We start from the raw sequence: 20,136 nt of genomic DNA, 5'->3' as shown, positions 1-20,136 counted from the left end.
AGTGGCTAAATATAAACTAACTTTAAGCAAGTGAGAATCTACTAGAATATAACTACAGTCCAAATCCAACTTGATGTGGAGGCATATGCCTACATGTCTAATTTTTCTCCAAATATCTCGATGTAAATGCAGCAAAAAAGCCAAAAATGTGCAAAGGCTAATGTCTTAATGACTGTTCATATCACTCAAATCTTACTTTGCTTCCAGAGCCAGTGCAATGATTCCTGCAGCCATAGGTGCCGATGCTGATGTTCCCGTGTGGCTGTCTGTGCAACGCTGCCTCAAGTCTGTGGTAATCTGGGGAAAAGGAGAGTATGTAATTGATAGCATGGTTTATTCATTTATTTATTTCATTCCTTAGTTTTATATACTGCCCTTCGTCAAAAGATCTCAGTGCGGTTCACAAGATTGTAGGAATCAAAAACATGTTTCAGTTTCAAAAGTTTCAAAAACATGTTTCAAATGACTTATGAGCATGTGAAATATATTTAATTACTGATTGGGAAGAATTTTGTTTAATTTTTTTAAAAAAACAGTCTTTGGTTTGAATTCTTTAAAGCAAGAGGATAAACTAGCTGCCTTGAAATTTCAAGCAACAGGTGAAATTATTTTAAGTCATTAAAATAATGGGTTTTATTACTGAGTTCTATCAGTTCATTAATTTTCAATATTCTATGCGAACATTGCATGAAAAATTAAACTCCACCCTGCTTAAGTTTTCTATCTGTCAAAAAATGAACTGAAGATCATTATTATTGGCACCATCAGTTGCTGCAGAAAAGAAAGTTACCAAAACATTGGGTGTGGGGAGTAAAGCAGCCCTCACTAGGCGTGGATATAAGCTGCTTGGAGAAAGGTTGGGAGCTGTGCCTTGGCTACTCAAGGAGACATAATGATCCTCAGGAATATAAGAGCCTGAGGAAACAATGCACAAAGCTGCTAAAACAATAATGTGGAATGCCGATTGAAAAGATAAATGCAATTGCCAGTAGAAAAGTTAACAGGGAGCCAAGAAGGTGACATACAATAGGAACTGAGTTATGTATGTGCTAAAAAAAGTTTGAAAGTCAGAATAACAATATGCAGGGAAGAAAATTATGTGAAAATAAAATTCTTACTTTCCCAACAGTTGTCAGGAATAAAACAAGTACCCCACGCCAAGTCTAATGCTACTGCATTCAGGTGCACTCAAGAAATAATGACAATACAGTGGTACCTCGGGTTACATATGCTTCAGGTTACAGACGCTTCAGGTTACAGACTCCGCTAACCCAGAAATAGTAGCTCGGGTTAAGAACTTTGCTTCAGGATGGGAACAGAAATTGTGCTCCGGCGGCATGGCAGCAGCAGGAGGCCCCATTAGCTAAAGTGGTGCTTCAGGTTAAGAACAGTTTCAGATTAAGAACGGACCTCCGGAACGAATTAACCCGAGGTACCACTGTATAAGAACACTATCTATATATCATGGGCTTGACATATCCCTGAGTTCTAAAACTTTGTCACAGCTATCCTTCATAAGTAATGGTATACTAGTTTGACTCTTTCAGGACTATAGCCAGAAATATTGTTGTTGTTGTTGTTGTTGTTGTTGTTGTTGTTATTTGATTAAATAGACACCCAACAAAAGAAAAGATTATTGGTGGTTTACAAACTTTTTTTTTAAAAAAAACCTTGCATTCATCAATATACTAACTACAAACAAAAACAATCCCAAGAATCATATCAACAGCAGCAACAATGAAACAATCAGAAGTAAATGGACCATACAACCTGCAACAATCTACTTAACCTGGTGTTGGAAAGTTGTTAAAAGTTTGTGCCAGGCAGGCTTAGCTGAGAGAGCATTCCATAGCTGGGAGGCCACAACTGAAAAAATCCCCTTCCATGACACCACCCTCTGGTAGTTGTTGTAGTGGTGGGAGATAAGGGTAAAGATAAGGGGTCGGGTGGCGCTGTGGGTTAAATCACGGAGCCGAGGACTTGCTGATCAGAAGGTCGGCGGTTCGAATCCCCGTGATGGGGTGAGCTCCCGTTGTTCGGTCTGAGCTCCTGCCAACCTAGCAGTTCGAAAGCGCGTCAAAGTAAAAGTAGATAAATAGGTACCGCTCCGGCGGGAAGGTAAACGGTGTTTCCGTGTGCTGCTCTGGTTCGCCAGAAGTGGCTTGGTCCTGCTGTCCATATGACTCGGAAGCTGTACGCCAGCTCCCTCGGCCAATAAAGTCGGTCACGACTGGACCCAATGGTCAGGGGTCCCTTTACCTTTACCTTACTAGCCCAATATGTGGTTCTGCGTTAAGAAGAGTTCATATGGTGACTCTCCTACTAGCAACAACACTTTAAGAAGTCTTGCTGCATCATCCAGATGCCACCATCCTCATGGTGCTGCCTGAAACAGATTGCTTTTCCTGACTCCATGGCAGGCTCAACCCTAAGAGGGGAGTCATTTTAAGTCAATGCAAAACAACAAAACCTTAATACAAGTACTCATATTTCTCTGCTGATTAAGTTTCCTTCTATTCAAATTATAAAGGCTAAAAATAAATGTTAAGTGTTTGACAATTATCAGTCATGTCAATAACCATTGCCTTTGAATTCACTATTCGGAAAGACTGGAAAGCAGTGCTGCTTAATTCTTGCAGTAAACATATAGAGAACAGAATCACATGCACTTGTGGTGCTGTTTAAGCCCTGAAACGAGGAACACCTAAGAAACAGAAGCCATTCAAAAAAGAGAAACACGCTGTTGCCTTTCAGCGCTTATAGCACATGAAAACTCTGTTGGGTCAGTTTCAAAAATTAGCAGAGAAAGGGAGAGCAGGCCTAGCCTCATGACCAAAGAGAGAAACATGCAACTGGTTTGGGATGTTCACCTTTAGCAGTTTTCTTCAACCCATTCTAGATGCCAACCTCTTACTTTAACTTCTGTAAAAAAACAGGTTTTCATGCAGGATCAGTGTGAATGGGAGCTGTTTTTGCTTTGTTAGACTCTTCCAAGGTTTTCCTCAGTTCCTCAATTCCCAGGACAGGTGTTGGCTGTTTTTGGATTGCAGCCGTGAGATGGGAAAGCCTGTTTTGTGAGCAGCTTCCACGTGGGCAAGTCCTGGATCCAAGCTGATTCCCCCCCCCCCCAGTTGTTTGTTTTAGTAGATTTCATACATGATCTACAGTAGAACGAAAACTGTGGGCAACAACCCCACAGACAATCAATCACATTTTCGAGTTTCAGCTAATTAAAGAGCCCTTTCCTTGGCAAGTATGTCACTATGGAAAATGTTGAAGAAAACTCATTGAGATGTCCCATTTGAGTCGACAGCAGTTAAGATATTTAGATGAAAGTCTAAAGGCTTAACACGATTCCCCCCCCCCCTGTTGAATGGTTGCTGCTAAGATTGCCTTGTCAGGGACAGCTTGTATCCGTCTTCAAAAACAAAGAGTGGGACCACCAAGAAGGAAGCAACCTTCAAGAAGAAAAATGATGTTTGAGATTCCAGGACCACTGAAGAACAACCTCATTAATCACAATGTAGAAATGTGAAGTTTGGCAGGGGTATAAATTTGACATAAAAAGAGGATGAGTGTGTGAAAGATGTCAGTCCATTCAACAGGGCAGGGACTGCACTAATTCTCCATCTTTTAACCACAGCTGATTAAACCCGCCTGCTCCACATGCTATCCCAACTGCTATCTCATGTTTGAGCTTGGCAATTATTTTAATGTCCCAGGTAAAATGACTTCAACTGAACTCAAATAATCATTTCATACGACTGGCACTATATAAATTTACATGACCAAAACAGCATAGTTTCATAGATTTCAGAATAAGTGTAATCTTTCTAATAAACGTGGACAAAGAAGCCTTACATGCCATTCTTATTGCAGCATTCCTGGTTGTGTGGTTAATGATTTTAGAACCTCTAAATAGTATTATTTGTTTGCTTTGTGAGCAGAATTGGGATTTTGTGGAGGCCTGGTGGGGCTTACACTCCACAGCTGACAGCCCATCCATCCCCAGGGCCATCTGTTAGCTGGGGCCGGCTGCCTTTCAAAGGACTTTGCAGGCACAGCTAACACTGGCTATCGGCAAGCACAATCTATGCCTTCACATATCTTTGTTCCCAAGGAGCGGGACAGGGATGGGGTGCCATCAAGAATTGATACATGACTTCAAATATGACTAGCCACCCCATACTAGCCTTGCTGCCAGGCAAGGGATGCTACATCCAATTTAGGCTGTATGAATCTCTAAGGGGTTCTGGAGAGGAAGATTGCTGTAGTCTATCAGGCAGTATGATCCTCAGCTAATTCTGCTGCCCCCCCCCCCAGCTTTTGATGTTCAGTTGCACTCTTCAAGGGCCTCATTATGAATTTTCAGGATGAGCAGTTTTGTGCTTACCTACACCTATCTAGATGACTATGTTGCAACACTTTCCTTCAAGTGACTTGCTCGGATATTAGGGAGAAACTGCATTTCTATGCAGCTATTATGAAGGCATGCTATTGGGAAAGGTCAATTATTCAGGTCAAACATAGTCCCCTTGCTGATCACATTATCACTGTTTTTATCTTAAACCTATTACAATAGATTTCATGTTTCTTTCTTGAGCCTGTAATGTTTGTAACATTATTAACCTGTTAAAGGTTTTGAGTTGGTTGTTCCTCAAAGTGAAAATACAACCCTAATGGAATCTTGAAGGAATCATTTCTTTCCTATTGTGGCACTTTATGATAGAAAGGCAAACAACATGCTAAACTGAATTTCTTTTTTGTTAACTGAATCTGAATACCCAATACAGTGGTACCTCGGGTTACATACGCTTCAGGTTACATACGCTTCAGGTTACATATGCTTCAGGTTACAGACTCCGCTAACCCAGAAATAGTGCTTCAGGTTAAGAACTTTGCTTCAGAATGAGAACAGAAACCATCCTCCGGTGGCACGGCAGCAGCAGGAGGCCTCATTAGCTAAAGTGGTGCTTCAGGTTAAGAACAGTTTCAGGTTAAGTGCGGACCTCCAGAACGAATCAAGTACTTAACCCAAGGTACCACTGTACTTAGTTGATTACCAACAACAGCAACAAGCTTTACACTAGATCGGTACAAGCTGAATAAACCAAGGATTCAGAAACTTTTTGTCAAATCATCCGGTCTCTTTTGTAATTCCACCCACCACACAGGAAATGGAAAACCACTGATTACATTTTATAATACATCCTACCTATCCGGATACATCCTATTATGGTATATAGGCCTTACAATCTATGTTATTAGTGAATACACAATTCAAAATTTTAGTTTCATAGAACAGGCCAGCACAAATTCCACCCCACCAAAGTTTCCTAGGTGCAAGGCTTACCACTGTGTAAAACTCTGAAATTTGGACCAGCTTATGCGTAAATGCACATCACTTGATTTCTTATGCATGTATTACTCAGTACTTGAAGACTCCTAGCTGAAGTTTAAAAGTTTTGTTTTTGAGGTGATGTGAGACGCACTGAACTGTAGCATTTGGCCTGTGAAAGACTCATCTCCTCATGTGAGAACCTGCTGTTGCAGCAATCATCACATCAAGTGAGCATCCTTGTGTGAACCAACTCTAATGTGAATGTGGGGAATCTATACATATACCTCACTAATACATACAGTAAGTATTATTGGTATATTTAAACATATATTATTAGGCTCATGTATGGGAAGCATTTAGCTTATGAAATGTTGAGCTGGATTGTTAGAAGGATATACAAGAAACACAAAGAGACAAAAAAAAATTAAGGCAACTCCTAGGACAGGAGTTGTGTAACTACTGCTGAATGTTGTCAATTTATTTCTTCGTTTTTACTTAACGCTCCCCACAAATATTTCCTTTTGTACACTGCTTATGCAATTTCCACCATGTTTTAATGTTGTTTTCATTCCAATTCCAAAATGTCTGTATGTATATATCTGTATAGTCAGACATAGTAAACATAATTCATTAATTCTAACATTCAGTCTTTCTGATGAGTTTTCCCCACGACATTGTCTTAACCCAAGCGTCACCCTGTCAAAATGCATTCAGTTCCATCCTGGGATATGGACTCAGGATGTAGTAGCAATAATAATTTTGTAAATAAAAACACAAAACTGAGGGTAGCAAAGAACAAAAAAAATTCCTTCCAGTAGCACCTTAAAGACCAACTAAGTTAGTTCTTGGTATGAGCTTTCGTGTGCATGCACACTTCTGCACACGAAAGCTCATACCAAGAACTAACTTAGTTGGTCTTTAAGGTGCTACTGGAAGGAATTTTTTTTTGTTTTGACTATGGCAGACCAACACGGCTACCTATCTGTAACAGTAGCAAAGAAGATACTGTTATGAGTTTGTGGTGGCTAGGCTGTATACCTGAGCCCTGCTTCTCATTACTGGATCCAGCATGGATTCAATTACTGGAATAGCCAGGCAGCCTAGTAATGGCCCACTATATATGCGTCGTTAAGGTAACAAAGGGAGCGGTTCTGTGTCAGAGGATAAACGGGCAGCCCCCACCCCCTGTCTGTTAGTTAAAAAGACAAAAGGCTAAAGTTGGGAACTGAGTTATGTTAGCTAAGAAGATAGAAACAAAACCTGCAGGCTGGATTTCCATATTGAACCCCTCCATCGTAGGCTCAACATGTACATATGTGTAAATAAACCATATATCACAAAGACACCAAAGTCTTTCCCGTGCCTCATTCTGAAGGAAACATGAATCTCACACCACTGGGAGATTAGGATGGAGGGCAACAATATATTACAAGAGCTATTATGGAAGCACTTGCTATGAGAAAGCCTGAATATGCATTACACCCCACATGGGACTCTCAGCAAGGCAACCAACACTTTCAGCTGTACTATTACTAAATAATTTTAAAACACAAATTACTCTAAGTATGGTGTGTTAGAGATTCAGATGGTATGTATCAGAAAGCCTTACCTACTAACTTACCTATTCTCAGGAAGCAATGTGCTCTAAATTAAATCATGTTTCCAAAGAAACAGGAACTGGAAAACACCAGTATTGCACAAGAGGAGGAGGATATAAAATATCTTACCATGAACCAAAGGACCCACAACAAGATGATGAGAAATTTCATCAGAGGAATGTGATTTACTGGGAAACTGAATAATCTGTTTTCCTATTATTATTATATATCAATGAGATGAAGGAAGTAAGCCACACACAGATACATTAAAAAAGTAGATATGAATAGAAATATTACTGGAATGATGAATTACCTCAGAATTTGTCTTTAAATTAATCATTTGAAAACAGCAAAATTTCCAGGAGAGATGGTTAATATCCCAGATTACTAGAAGAAATGATAGACAATATTTTGAAAAACAGCTGATCTTAACTCCTTATTAGTAAGTAGCAAGAGACTGAAAATGAGAAAATGTTGGGACAAATTTTTAAGGATGATGGAAAAATAGTAAAAGAACTCAACCGGATTTTTTCCTTCAATAGAATGATGATCAGGTGTTTTTGTTTCGTTTTGTTTATTTGAATTTTGTGCAAACCAGTTTTGCTTGTTTGTGCAAACCAATTTTTCCTTGCACAAAGTGGTTGAGAAATATAAGCACTGATTTTCTACTCCTTTGAATGTGTGCCTGGTGTTCTGAGCAAAATTTTCTAGCTCAAATAATATATTCATCTGCATAAAGCCTTAGTTGATATACTTTCCTTTCCCACAAAATGAGTTAAAAACATGCTTTGATAGTGTTTAAAATATTACATACTATTTTCCTGTCATAGGATTCTCCGCTGCTGTAAGTTGTGGCAAGTGTAGATGCACATTCTTCCAGATACCAAGGTTTCCGCCCACTTTCAGCTGTGCTGCTGATGGAGATCGTGTAGATGCTATTGGTGTAGCCATCACAGGAACAATGGTCCTTACTCCTTCCACCATTTCCAGAAGCCCAGACATAAATGGAACCCAAGCTGTTTCGGCCCTATTTGAAATAAGTAGGGAAAGGGGAGTTAATGCAATTTAGTAAGCATGTAAGTATCCCTTACAGCACAATCCTATACCTTTGTCCCCATAAACAAGTCCTACTGAGTTAAATGGGTTCCTCCCACATACATGGGGTCAGGATAGAATATTCCCTGAAACCAATATATAGCTTGATTACCACTGCAGCCCACTCTCTTTGCCCCAGAATAACTGGCCTGGAGGAGAGCTGAGCAAATGGTGGGAGGCTGCCTACTTTTAAGCACCTGAACTGGCCCAGACAGAATGGAACAAATATTTCTGGTTTAAAATCTAATTTACATCTTAATTGCTATTGATCATTCATATAGGATTTGAAGTGTACCTTTATTATCTCTGAGAGCATAAAATTCCAAGATATCTGTGCATCTTTACTTGCTGGATTTCTTGTCCTCTTATTTTCCATTTCTCAAATTTCCAAGAATTAGAGAAGACCAGAATTTTTGTCTTCTCATAATTTATTGAGAGTTTATTGGTTTCACAATAGGAAACCAGGGAGAATAGAAGACATTTCAGAGCTATTGTCGTCAGTGATAATAAGGCCATATCATTTGCATACAGTAACAGTGGGACAGGGATTTGATTGATATTGGGGGCATGTGATTCTATTTTTTGAACGTGCTCTGGAAGATCTGATAAAAATAAATTAAAAAGAAAAGGGGCAAGAATACACCCTTGTTTTACATCTTTCGTATTAGTAATGTTAGAATTGAGGTGACCTTTGCACTGTGTTTGATCTGGCAGATGTTAAAGGGATATAAATTCTGTATTAAGATCAGCAAGTGTTGATTGCTTCCTAACTCTACAAGCTTCTTCTACAATATCACATAATCAACTGATTCAAAGGCACCATGAAAATCTGTGAAAACTGAATAAATCTTGGACTTGTTTTGAAGTCTATATTACAAATGTGTAAGTATGAAACAATGGTCTAAGATAGAACAGCCTTTGGAAAAACCTATTTGTTCTTTTCCCTGGTAAGTTTAGATTTTTCATCCAGGTAAATAACTTAAGTAAATGGCACTATTTAGCAGGAAGAAACTCCTATGAAAATCCTTGTTATTACATATTTTTCATGGTTGTTTATTTGTATATATCTTAAAACTTTATATATGGATGTTTTATGATGGCTTATATTTGCAATGCCTAATAAAGGTTTAGTGAAGGAAGGAAGTATTTTGATATGCTTTGGCTACTTACTCTGACTGTATACAATTTCTTCCATTTAAATCCCATGGAAACCAATGGAATAAGCTAGTTTCAACTAACTTTAGCTGGACTGAGTTTTCTGTGTATGAGGTACAGTACACAATTAAGCATTGCAATTCAATTAGCACTATAGAAAACACATACTATTCCCAATTCATCATTCAAATCTGAGCATTTGTATCTTCCATGTGAATGTGAAATTATTTTAATTCACAGCTCTCTGCTATGATCTGTTTTTCAACTCACTGATCTCTTTCAAGGAACGATTAAAAATATTTGCTATTTCTAAAGAAAGACCACTTCCTACATTCTTATCTCATACTAATTACCATCTATAATTTCTCTCCACAAATGTATCGTTTAAAAATTAAAGACATGAAAAATAACCTTTAAAAAAACCAAAGGTTTGGATTCTATTGTCTTTGCTATCTGTGTGGTTAATTTCCTCTCTTTGGATTACAAAATTATTAGTACCAAATTGCCTGCTGTTGCCCACAGCTTCTTCTGTTCTAATCTCTCCAGGTCACTGATTCTGTCTTCCTGTATATTTCCTACCATTTAAGATTTAGTTTTCTTTCTCCCAGCCAATTTGGTCACTGTTGAACTGACTAAAGAAGGAAGGGAAGGGAGGGGAAGTAAAGAAAGACTCATTAACTAACTTCAGTTCACATTCAGCATACCTGTCAGTCAGAGAAATGTGATTTTGCTGATTTAGGCAAGAGTTTATTAATTTTATTTTAGGTGATGTGATGAAAACCAAATACTTAAAGTCAACACTCTAAGCTACAATTTCTTCCATCAACAGGCTATTAACACAGTGAGACATTTTCCATGATTGACTGGTGCTAATTTCTCACTGGCCTTAAATGCAAGTTTGGGGGGAATGAACTGTTATCTACAGGCAAATCTGGAAGCACATCTTGCCATGTCAAATCCCAAAATATAATCTCTTGGATATAGAGTGTTTCTTGTTGTATTTGGTATTATTCAGCTCTGCAGAGTTCAGAGATAATTTTTCTTCTGGCCTAATTGGCTGGGGCTTATACCACTTTTTGGTTCCTTCCAGAAATACTGGTAATGAGTTTTGCTAGTTAAGCAGTTTATATCCTGTTTCCGCCACAATTTTCAAATGCTAAGAACCCTGATACAACCAACAAGAACCTATTGGTGAAACTGAAGGGAAAGAGGATCTTAAGACACTCCCATGTTGTATAGAGCCCAGAATGTACATTACAGTGGTGCCTCGCAAGACGAAATTAATTCGTTCCGCAAGTCTTTTCGCCTTGCGAGTTTTTCGACTTGCGAAGCACGGTTTCCCATAGGAATGCATTAAAAATCAATTAATGCGTTCCTATGGAAACCGAACCGCCTTCAGACCAGGTCTGGGGACAGTCTGTCCCCCGACCTCTTCTGAAGGCTGGCGGGGGCGAAAGTCTTTGCTCCCCCCCCCGCCTGCCTTCCCGGGACAGCGGAGACTTTTCCGCTGTCCGGGGCGATCTTAAAATGCTGGCGGGCGGCAGCGAAGCCTTCGCTGCCGCCCGCCAGCATTTTAAAATCGCCCCGGAACAGCGGAGGAATTATCAGCTGTCCCAGGGCGATTTAAAAGCCCCCGGGAAGGCAGGCAGGGGGACAAAGACTTTTGCCCCCCGCCCGCCTTGGGAAGAGGTCCTGGACCTCTTCCCAAGGCGGGCGGGGGGCAAAAGTCTTTGCTCTCCCCCGCCTGCCTTCAAAAGCCATCCGGGGGCTTTTAAATCGCCCCGGACAGTCCCGAGATTTCCCTATGGGCTTTCGTCTTGCGATGCAAGCCCATAGGGAAAATCGTCTAGCGAAGCGTCGCAAAAACCGAAAAACCCTTTCGTCTTGCGGGTTTTTCGTCTTGCGAGGCATTCGTCTTGCGGGGCACCACTGTAGGTTTTTCCCTGTCTCCCCAGTCTCTATTCCTGCACAAAGTCAGCTTAATGGTTTCTGGTTCATAGTAAATTGTGTTGCCACAGCTATTTATTGGCTGGTATCTATAGTCACAGAAGACAAGCTTTTGCAAGCTTCATAAATTTTATTTAAAAGAAATGGTATGAATGTATCTGAATCAGGTTGCTATTTTCTTGCTTTTAATAGAGGGGAAAATGAGAAAGGTGCCAAGTTAAAAAAGAAAAATATTGTCCAGGATTTTAAGGAGCATTTTTATTCTAGACTGTTGTAGAGGATGGATTTTAAATGCATAAATTGGCATTAATATGCTGAAGTATCATAACAGGCTATGTAGTAACTCAGAATTTTGCTTTACTTTAGAATAACAGCCAGAACAGCTTCAAGCTATTCCCCAAAGAGCTATAATTAGTATTTAACAGTGCAAACATAAGAAAACAAAAGCTGCTGCTGGCTGGAATCTGAAATTGGAACCTGTGGAATGCAAGACATTTTACTTTCCCAAACACAATAAAGTCAGCAACATAACCACATATTGTGTATTTTCACTCTGGCTAACAGTTAAAGCTGTTGGTATTCGTAGTAGCCTAGCTTTCCTCCCCAAGAGGGAAGTATTTCTGAACATTTCTGTCACTAGATAGATGCTCTGAGATCTTGAAAACAACCTTATATTCACATTTGGTTGTATTACTGTATTTTTTGCACCATAACACTCACTTTTTTTCCTCCTAAAAAGTAAGAGGAAATGTCTGTGCGTGTTATGAAGTGAATGCCTACGGATTTTCCTCCTCTAAAAACTACGTGTGCGTTATGGTCGGGTGCGTGTTATAGAGCGAAATATACGGTAAACATCTTCAACGTAGATTGTGATAAAGATTTTTTTAAGGGTGATAATTTGCTTAAGTCACAGAGCAGACCCACTGAATAATTTCAGTGGGTCTACTCTGTGACTTAGTTGGATAACACCCAATAATGTCTCCAAATGTCAGAGAGGCAATACACTTATTGATTTCCAAAGTCCAACAAACTCATACACCCTGAATCAGAATCCCCTTCTGCTCTATGTGAGTTTGGGCAAGTAGAAAATTAATTTTATGAAATGGTACCTGACCCCTTTAATTAATATATATACTGTATCTCAAAATCAGATTTTTAACTTACTACTGTACTTATTTATAGATGACATTTAATGGTTCAAGTTTTGCATTTTTAGGGTTAAATTAGACATGACTGCAATTGCACACAGCTCCCCCCCCCCCCCGCTCCTGACATTTTAAAAACCAAAAGCAACTGTGAAGGCAGCATATTTAAGTGGAATAATGGTGGCAAGCTGCTTAACTCCTTTCTCACTGGCTGCTTCACCTCCTGCACATAGCTGCCTTTCTACCCAGGGGGGAAAGAGACAGATACAAAATCTATTATGGAAAGGGGGGAAACAATTTGGGACTATGACTAGGTATGTGTGACTTTTAATCATGGAATATGTGACATGCTGCTTTATGCTTTAACAACAATACTATGCATTTATTATTATTAATTTCATTTATAGACCACCCTTCATTCAAAAACCAGAATAGTTATGTACAAGTAGCAGCACTAATACTAAACTCAATATATCTGTCTATTATGCAGATGCCAGGGTTAAGGGATAAAGACAGCATGCTAGGACCATGCAGCCCCTCCACAAATCCCTTCTGTTTTGCGTGCAAATCCACACACCCCCACCGGCCTTAACCAAAGTTTGGGCTTACATCGGTACTCTTATTGCCTGTGCTCATTATTAGCTAGGATTCATAGTTAATAAAGGATTTCAAACCAGTATCAAATCACTTTTCAAGGCAACTTTAAAAACTTCATGGCTTCGGTGCCAGCGCATGATATGTTGCTTCCTGAGGCAAAGGACATAAGGGTGCTCCCCTCCATTTCATGTACAGAAGTTAACTGGACTGCCAGTTCAATCTTACTCCAACACTGGCAATGGAGTAGCATTCACCACCACACCTGAAGCAACATGATAATCCAGTGACCAGGACGGGCTGTGAAGCATGTACAGCTTTATTGTTCTCCAGAGGGCAGTGGTCTGGGTTTACCCCCAAGCCTCTGGTGCCCAAAATGGTCATCCCCCTCTGCCTGATCTTAGGCTTGGCTTCCCATTCATGATGGTGCTCATGCAATCTTAAAGTCTGGTCAATAAATACCTAATTTATGGAAACAGAAGTTGATAGAAAGTGACTTACTCAAGGTCACACTGTAAGTCTGTGGCCTAAAATCTTTCAGTATACAACAAGCACCTCTGCATGAATCAAACGATAGCATTACAGTGGTACCTCGGTTTACGAACTCAATCTGTTTCGGAAGTCCATTCTTAAACTAAAACCGTTCTTAAACCGAGGCGCCCTTTCCCTAATAAGGCCTCCCGCCACCAGTGCACTTCCACCATTCGGAATCCGTTCTTAGACCAAGGTAAAGTTCTCAAAACGGGACACTATTTCCGGTTTTGCGGAGTTTGTAAACCAAATCATTCTTAAACTGGACTGTTCTTAAACTGAGGTACCACTGTACCTTAAACATTTTGAACACTACAGTACATTCTGTGAATTCTTCTGTGATGGAATCAACTGCAGCCAGAAGCCACTGTGCTGCAGTACTTAGAATGTCAGACTAGGACCTAGGAAACCAGGGTTAAAATCCCCATTTGGCCATGAAGATCACTGGGTGATACTGAGCCAGTGACTTCCCCTTGGGCAAACCTACCTCACAGGGTTGTTGTGTAAGGGGGGGAAACCATGGTATGCCATCCTGAGCTTTTTAGAGAAAAGCAATAAATAAATAATAATAAATGCATAAATGCTCAAATGTGTGCATAAAAAGGTAAAGGTAAAGGTACCCCTGCCCATACGGGCCAGTCTTGACAGACTCTGGGGTTGTGCGCCCATCTCACTTAAGAGGCCAGGGGCCAGCGCTGTCCGGAGACACTTCCAGGTCACATGGCCAGTGTGACATCGCTGCTCTGGCGAGCCAGAGCTGCACACGGAAACGCCGTTTACCTTCCCGCTGGTAAGCGGTCCCTATTTATCTACTTGCACCCGGAGGTGCTTTCGAACTGCTAGGTTGGCAGGCGCTGGGACCGAGCAGCGGGAGCGCACCCCGCAGCAGGGATTCGAACCGCCGACCTTTCGATCAGCAAGTCCTAGGCGCTGAGGCTTTAACCCACAGCGCCACCTGTATATATAGGTATATATAGGTATGCACAAATGTGTGCATACCTATATATAAAAACCATATTTATCTCTTCAAGAATGTGCTTGTACACACACAACTCCCAATTGTGTGTGTTCAAATTGTGCTCAACTGTGCACATGTGCACTTTTTCGGCACCAAAAGGAGGCAGGGCAGAACGGGGTGGAATGGAAGGGGCTGACACCTGTGGCAGCCAGGAACAGACCCCACATGTAAGCGGGGATTCCAGAGTACACTTACTTCAGTTTTATGTTAACTCATTTAACGTCATTTATCAAAAGCTTCTAAGACAGTGAACTGAAATTTTAGAGAACCTGTATCTTGAACATGGAGTAATTGGACATGAGAGCAGTATAGAAATGGACAGAGTGGCTGATTCATTTACTTTTTCTCCACTGTCTGTGTCTCTCCATAATATGCCAATGACAAGATGAGCAGGCAATAGAAGTAATTAAAAAGCTGCCTCCTGTGATATCATGCAGTGATTTGAGACTGTAGAAGGTACAGAAAATGGAAGGGGGGCAAAAGAAACAACAACAATTCAGCTGTGCAGAATATGTGAACTGACAAAAATAAGGTGGGTGGGTATTATTACTTCTGTATAGAAAACAATATAGAGGGAAACACAGTATTGTAATATTTCACTGAACATTCTTTGGTCATCCTTAAGACGGCCCAATGAAAGGGTTTAGAAAAATGCACAATATTTTATTCTTGCAAATCCCATGCCTATAGGTTTCATGGGGAAATAAAGGAATCTTATTTCATGGAAGGCAACCAATGCCAACACTAAAAACAACAACATACAATTTACTTTGGAAGCAGGACTAAGTACACTTAGTTGGAAAATGTCCAGTACTTAGGATCACAGCCTACTGAGCAGTTAGAATTCATAAAATACAATTGTTACTCTTTAGACTGATGCTTTGGACTCTTGTTTCTATTAAAAAACAACTTATTTCTGAATAATTAAAAATCCTTCCTCCGCCTTCAGAAGATTGACAGTTGTTTTGTGATTGTAAGAGCGCCTTCTGTTCCTATCAACACTTTGAACACACACTCCAATGCCAAAGTTGGTGAAGCGAGAGAGATGAAAGGGGGCAGTGATGATGAGAGGGGAGGCACCAAGCAGAGTTCTCACAAGAGACTCAGCAGCACAACATCTGATCATTAATGTCCATCAAACATTTTGGCTCTCATCCAGCTCACGTAAGAGAATGGTGTATTGGGAACAAGAAGGAGGCCACTGTGCCGACCCAGGCAAAAAGCCAAGGTGTCTGATTTAGGTTTCAGAGCCTGTCCTCCCATTCTCCATTACATTAAGAGTGATATGCTATGCTAGAACTGTGCAGCACTTCATGAGTATGCAGATCTAGCTAGCCCTGCTAAGTATGCAGCTTGTACAGCATTATCATTTGGCTAGCTAAATAATTTAAAAACCTATTCCACAAAAATAACTTTAATTTTCTAGAAACCTGACGTTTTGGCTTTGGCTATAGTTTCTGTAAATGCAATGTCAAAATAACATAATATTTCTAAAACAATGCTAGGTAAAATAGTATCCATGAATTAATAGTGGTCCACTGTAAGATGTACTTTGACTCTTTGAACTGATTTCCAACTCTGAGATAATTTCAGCGAAGGCCATGGTCCCATTTAAAATCAACACACCCACCTGCATAATTGTGAAAGGGTTAGGACTGACTGCCCATCAGACCATAGGTCTGAAAACAGAACTGCTAACTTGTGCGCAACCTGAAGAGGAAAAGCAACAGCTGGGCGCAGCGTAAGTGCCATCTCCTTGTCCCACTTGATGCATCATACCCCACAAGCCAAGTACCTCTCCTTGCTCTCTGCTTGGAGGTTCCTTGGAGGTTCCGCAAGTGTTAACAGCTGCAATACAGCTGCCAATTCCTAGAGCGGAAGGGAAGGTCGGTGAGAGGGGAGTTTCTGTTTCCCGTTTCCTGGCTCTGCCTCTTACTGGAGAAGAGAAACGTAGGTGAAATCAGTGAGCCCAGGCTAAGGAGCACAGAACCATCAGCTCTTTTATGGCACACCAACAGCCTGAGAGAAGCGTTGGAACAGCCTCACACCCACCAAGGGTAGGAAAAATAGGGAAGCCTAGGCTCCATCAGATAATATTTTGTGTCAATATTTCCCTTGCAGGAAAGGTGGTATATAAGTGCAATGAAGAAACATCAGATTAAGGAGACCAGAGCAGCAGATGCGGGGGGGGGGGGGGGAGATAAGGTGAGGGAGGGGGAGATTCAGTACCCCCCTTCTACATGCACCTTCAACTCTGCTCCCTTCTTTGTATACAGACAGTGCAGACATATGAAAAGAAATCTGTCTGTTCCCACCATGTCTAGGTGGGCACCCCTAAACAAGGATATGTGATTCAGAGCTCTGTCGTTGTGATATCACGCATCACTGTCAGCATTTGCAAAAGGATCCTCAGTCCTCTGTGAGGTTTTTTCCATAGCAATGGTTTTAAAAAACATGTATATTGGGGAATATTTTCCACAAATACATAAAGCATACAGAAGTTTATCCACTATGAACATTATAAATAGCTCAGAGCCCTATTAACAATGCAGCACAACAAAAGCAGTTAAGATAATAGTTACTCACAAGTTTGCTGGGAAGAATTAACACTCCCACAAATACCGGGATTTCAAATGCAGCCAGTGAATCAAAAGCATTTCAGTGCAGGAATCTGCAGCTGTCCCATATGGGAGTCGAACATGCAACCTTTGTGTTATCAGCACCATACTCTAACCAACTGAGCTATCCATGTAAATGGTTTTAAGGTCTTTAATGCTGTTTTTAATAGGGTTACTTATCAAACTGGTTTTCAATATTTATATTCATATTTTTTGCATGTTTTCAATGGTATCTGTTTAATTTATGCTGTGAACTGCCTTGGGTCCTGAAAGAGTTCCGTTTGTTTACTCTGACCTTTCTTAGACGCTGCACACTGGACATTTTGAGAAGTATCAGCTCTCTTTTATACTGGATATGTTCTGGTCTTTGGGTGGCCAAAATTAGGTCATATAGTTGTAGCTCAACCCACTAGGCATCTGGTTCATGGTATTTTATAGGTAATTACATTTGGCTTTATGATATCAGAATGTCCTCACAATGAGCATCAGTCATGGACAATCAGCACACTTTGTGTGGAAGTACTTCACAAATATGATGCATTAAAATGCAGAAGTGAAATCCTAATTTTTCTAAAAATCACAGAGCATGAAGTTTAAGTCTCAGCAAACTAAAGAAAGTTATTTTTCTTTAGAATATCACAGCAGTAGGGTATAAAGGGACAAGCTGGTGTTCCCCCCAACTCGTAATAATTTTTATCATACCTATTTTTGTATATTCTGGATCTTACTTATATCTTCAATACAGGATTAATAGAATCATAGAACTGTAGAGTTGGAAGGGATCCCGAGGGTCATCTAGTCCAACCCCCTGCAACGCAGGAATCTTTCACCCAAGGCAGGGCTTGAACCCACAACCCTGAGACCAAAGAGTCTCCTACTGTACTGACGGAGCTATACTGCAGCTTCAGCTCCTGTCAGCCCCAGCCAGGCCAAGGGTCAAGGCTGATGGGAGATGTAGTCCTGTGACATTTAGAGGCCCACAGGTTCCCCACCAATGCTTTGCATGGCTATGCACTCAAGCAAGAGATGTTATCCCAGTGCAAGGAAACATTCTGGCCAGGCAAAGGACTTGTGGAGGGTGTGGAGCAGGGCCTTTGTGGGGTGGGCCCTGGAGAAGATACAGAGCTGACAGAGAATCCTGAGAGGGTTGGCCACATTTGGCCCCAGGCCTGAGCTTCCAGAGCAGTTTTACAGATAAATGAAAAACAATAGATGGCATAAAGGGAAAGGACCGCTCTCCACATCAAACAGAGAGTGCTACGTGACTCCTGGCAGAGTACTCCTCGACTGCTTCCCAAAGTCGCAAACCTTGAGGTTCCTGCCAAACCTCAGTTCGAAGAACCAATTGCGACTGGGGAGGTGTAGCCAGGAGAGCGGGCCAAGTAAGGGTTGGGTCTGCTCTTTAAGCATAAAAGGGGGTGGAGCCTACATGGGAGCTCTCAGTCTCCTACCTCCCTTCGTTTAGGCCTTTTATTGCAGGTGAACTTCTTCTTTACAGGTATGCAGGCCCTGCTATGGTCTTACGATGGTTGCTATTGAAGGACCTGGAAGGAATTTCCCTGCATTGGCAGGTTCCGCCTTCCCCATAGCAAAACGACACAACTTTGGTGGTTATAGGCCTTAGGCAGAATCCTTTAGTCTACTTTCCCTAAATGGGGTGTGGGGTGTGTGTGAATCAGTGGGACACGCCCCCCCTGCAGCGGCGATCCCAGGGTTCCCCGTTAAAGGGGTTGTGTTGAGGGGAGTCACTGGCCATATGCTGAAAGGTTGTCAGTGCACTCCCCTGCATTGTGGTGAAATGGGGGAGGAACCCCCCTCTGCTTCAACATACGTCTTCCAGAGCCAGCCCAATCCCCAGACAGATTGGTTAACCCTGATGTGCCCCAGATTCCCCAGCTGGGGACTGGGAGGGATAAACGCCCAATGCCTAAACCAAGGTCTTCCTACATCTGAAAGTTTAATAAAGTTGTGGCCAATTTTTATCCCATAACCCGTTGTCATGAGCCATTATTCCACCTGGGTGTCGCCTGGGGTTGGGGTCTCCGCTTGGGCACACAAAGGGAATAGGAAGGAAGGAGGAAAGTAACAAGCTAGCCATGTATGATTTTTCTTTTTTTAAATTCATGTTGGCCATTGTGAGTGCTGCGATATCACAAAAAGTGCTTTTTCAGGGTGAGATCATGGCATGGGTCATGCGACTCGCCCAGGAATGCAGCATGGAAGACGCGCAGCCCAGTTATTGACCTGAAAAAGTTGGGTAGTATTCTATAGCCACAGTTGCAGTTGCAGTTTTAATATATGTTTCTTCACAGAACCAACCAGAACTGGGTTTTTTTCCTGGATGCTTTGCAACTTTACGTTTGACAACAAAGTACTTTTTGCTCACAGAGTAAAAACATGGGGTCTTCCATGTTCAAACTCCCCGGCATTGCAGTTTCCTGGCTATTTTCTCTTTATAAGGTATGCTACCGCTTCTGCGAATGCAAACAGCTAATTAAAGTTTACTTCCTACTTTTCTTTATGAAAACCTCAAGGCAAGGAAAATGTAAATAAAAGGAAATAGAGCTCCTTTGAAAGACAAGAACCATGTCCCTTGGGCACATAAAATCTACTGACTTGAGCTGTCATCATAATTTATTGGGTCCTGTTTAAACGTACATATGATACAAACAGCAGAATTCTGTTGCAAGGCTTCTGTTGCAGAAAACATTGACTTAGCTCTGCGGCTGGCAATAGGTCAGTTAGTACATAACTGACCATGCCCAATGGAGATTTTTTAAAAATAGGTGTAAATGTTTAGACCAGTACTTATATCTTGATAAAAGCATTGTGGGCGCCAGCACAAACTGGCTGCCATGTGCAGCAACAACAGAAGAAGTGGTGGCACTCCACACTAGAGAGTACTCTCACAAAAAAAACATTGTGGCTATTAGGCACAAAATGGCAGCCATGGGACATGGAAAAGGAAGAACATAAAAGTAAAAAAAAAACCACACCACAATTTCCGTTGGGATCTTTCCCAAAACACCATCAAATCAAAGAATACATCAGTCCCCATGGACTGACCTGTAAAAATCACAGATCCAGAATTATA

The 20,136-nt window shown here is 41.1% G+C and overlaps 1 protein-coding gene across 6 annotated transcripts in view; it reads right to left on the bottom strand.

The window, feature by feature from the left end:
* Positions 1-20,136, bottom strand: part of PCSK5 (proprotein convertase subtilisin/kexin type 5) — a 151,078-nt gene that overhangs the window by 47,080 nt on the left and 83,862 nt on the right. For all 6 annotated transcript variants that reach the window (XM_081930472.1, XM_081930474.1, XM_081930471.1 and 3 more), the window contains 2 exons: positions 7,754-7,966; positions 197-297 (listed from right to left, as the gene is read on the bottom strand). In XM_081930472.1, coding sequence (XP_081786598.1) covers positions 197-297; positions 7,754-7,966 — 314 coding nt within the window. The remainder of the gene's footprint in view (positions 1-196; positions 298-7,753; positions 7,967-20,136) is intronic.

The sequence above is a fragment of the Podarcis melisellensis genome, assembly GCF_964234715.1.
Source record: "Podarcis melisellensis genome assembly, chromosome: 11".
NCBI lineage: Eukaryota > Metazoa > Chordata > Lepidosauria > Squamata > Lacertidae > Podarcis > Podarcis melisellensis.
The sequence above is the reverse complement of the archived record's forward strand: the minus strand, read 5'-3'. Positions and strand labels throughout refer to the sequence as shown.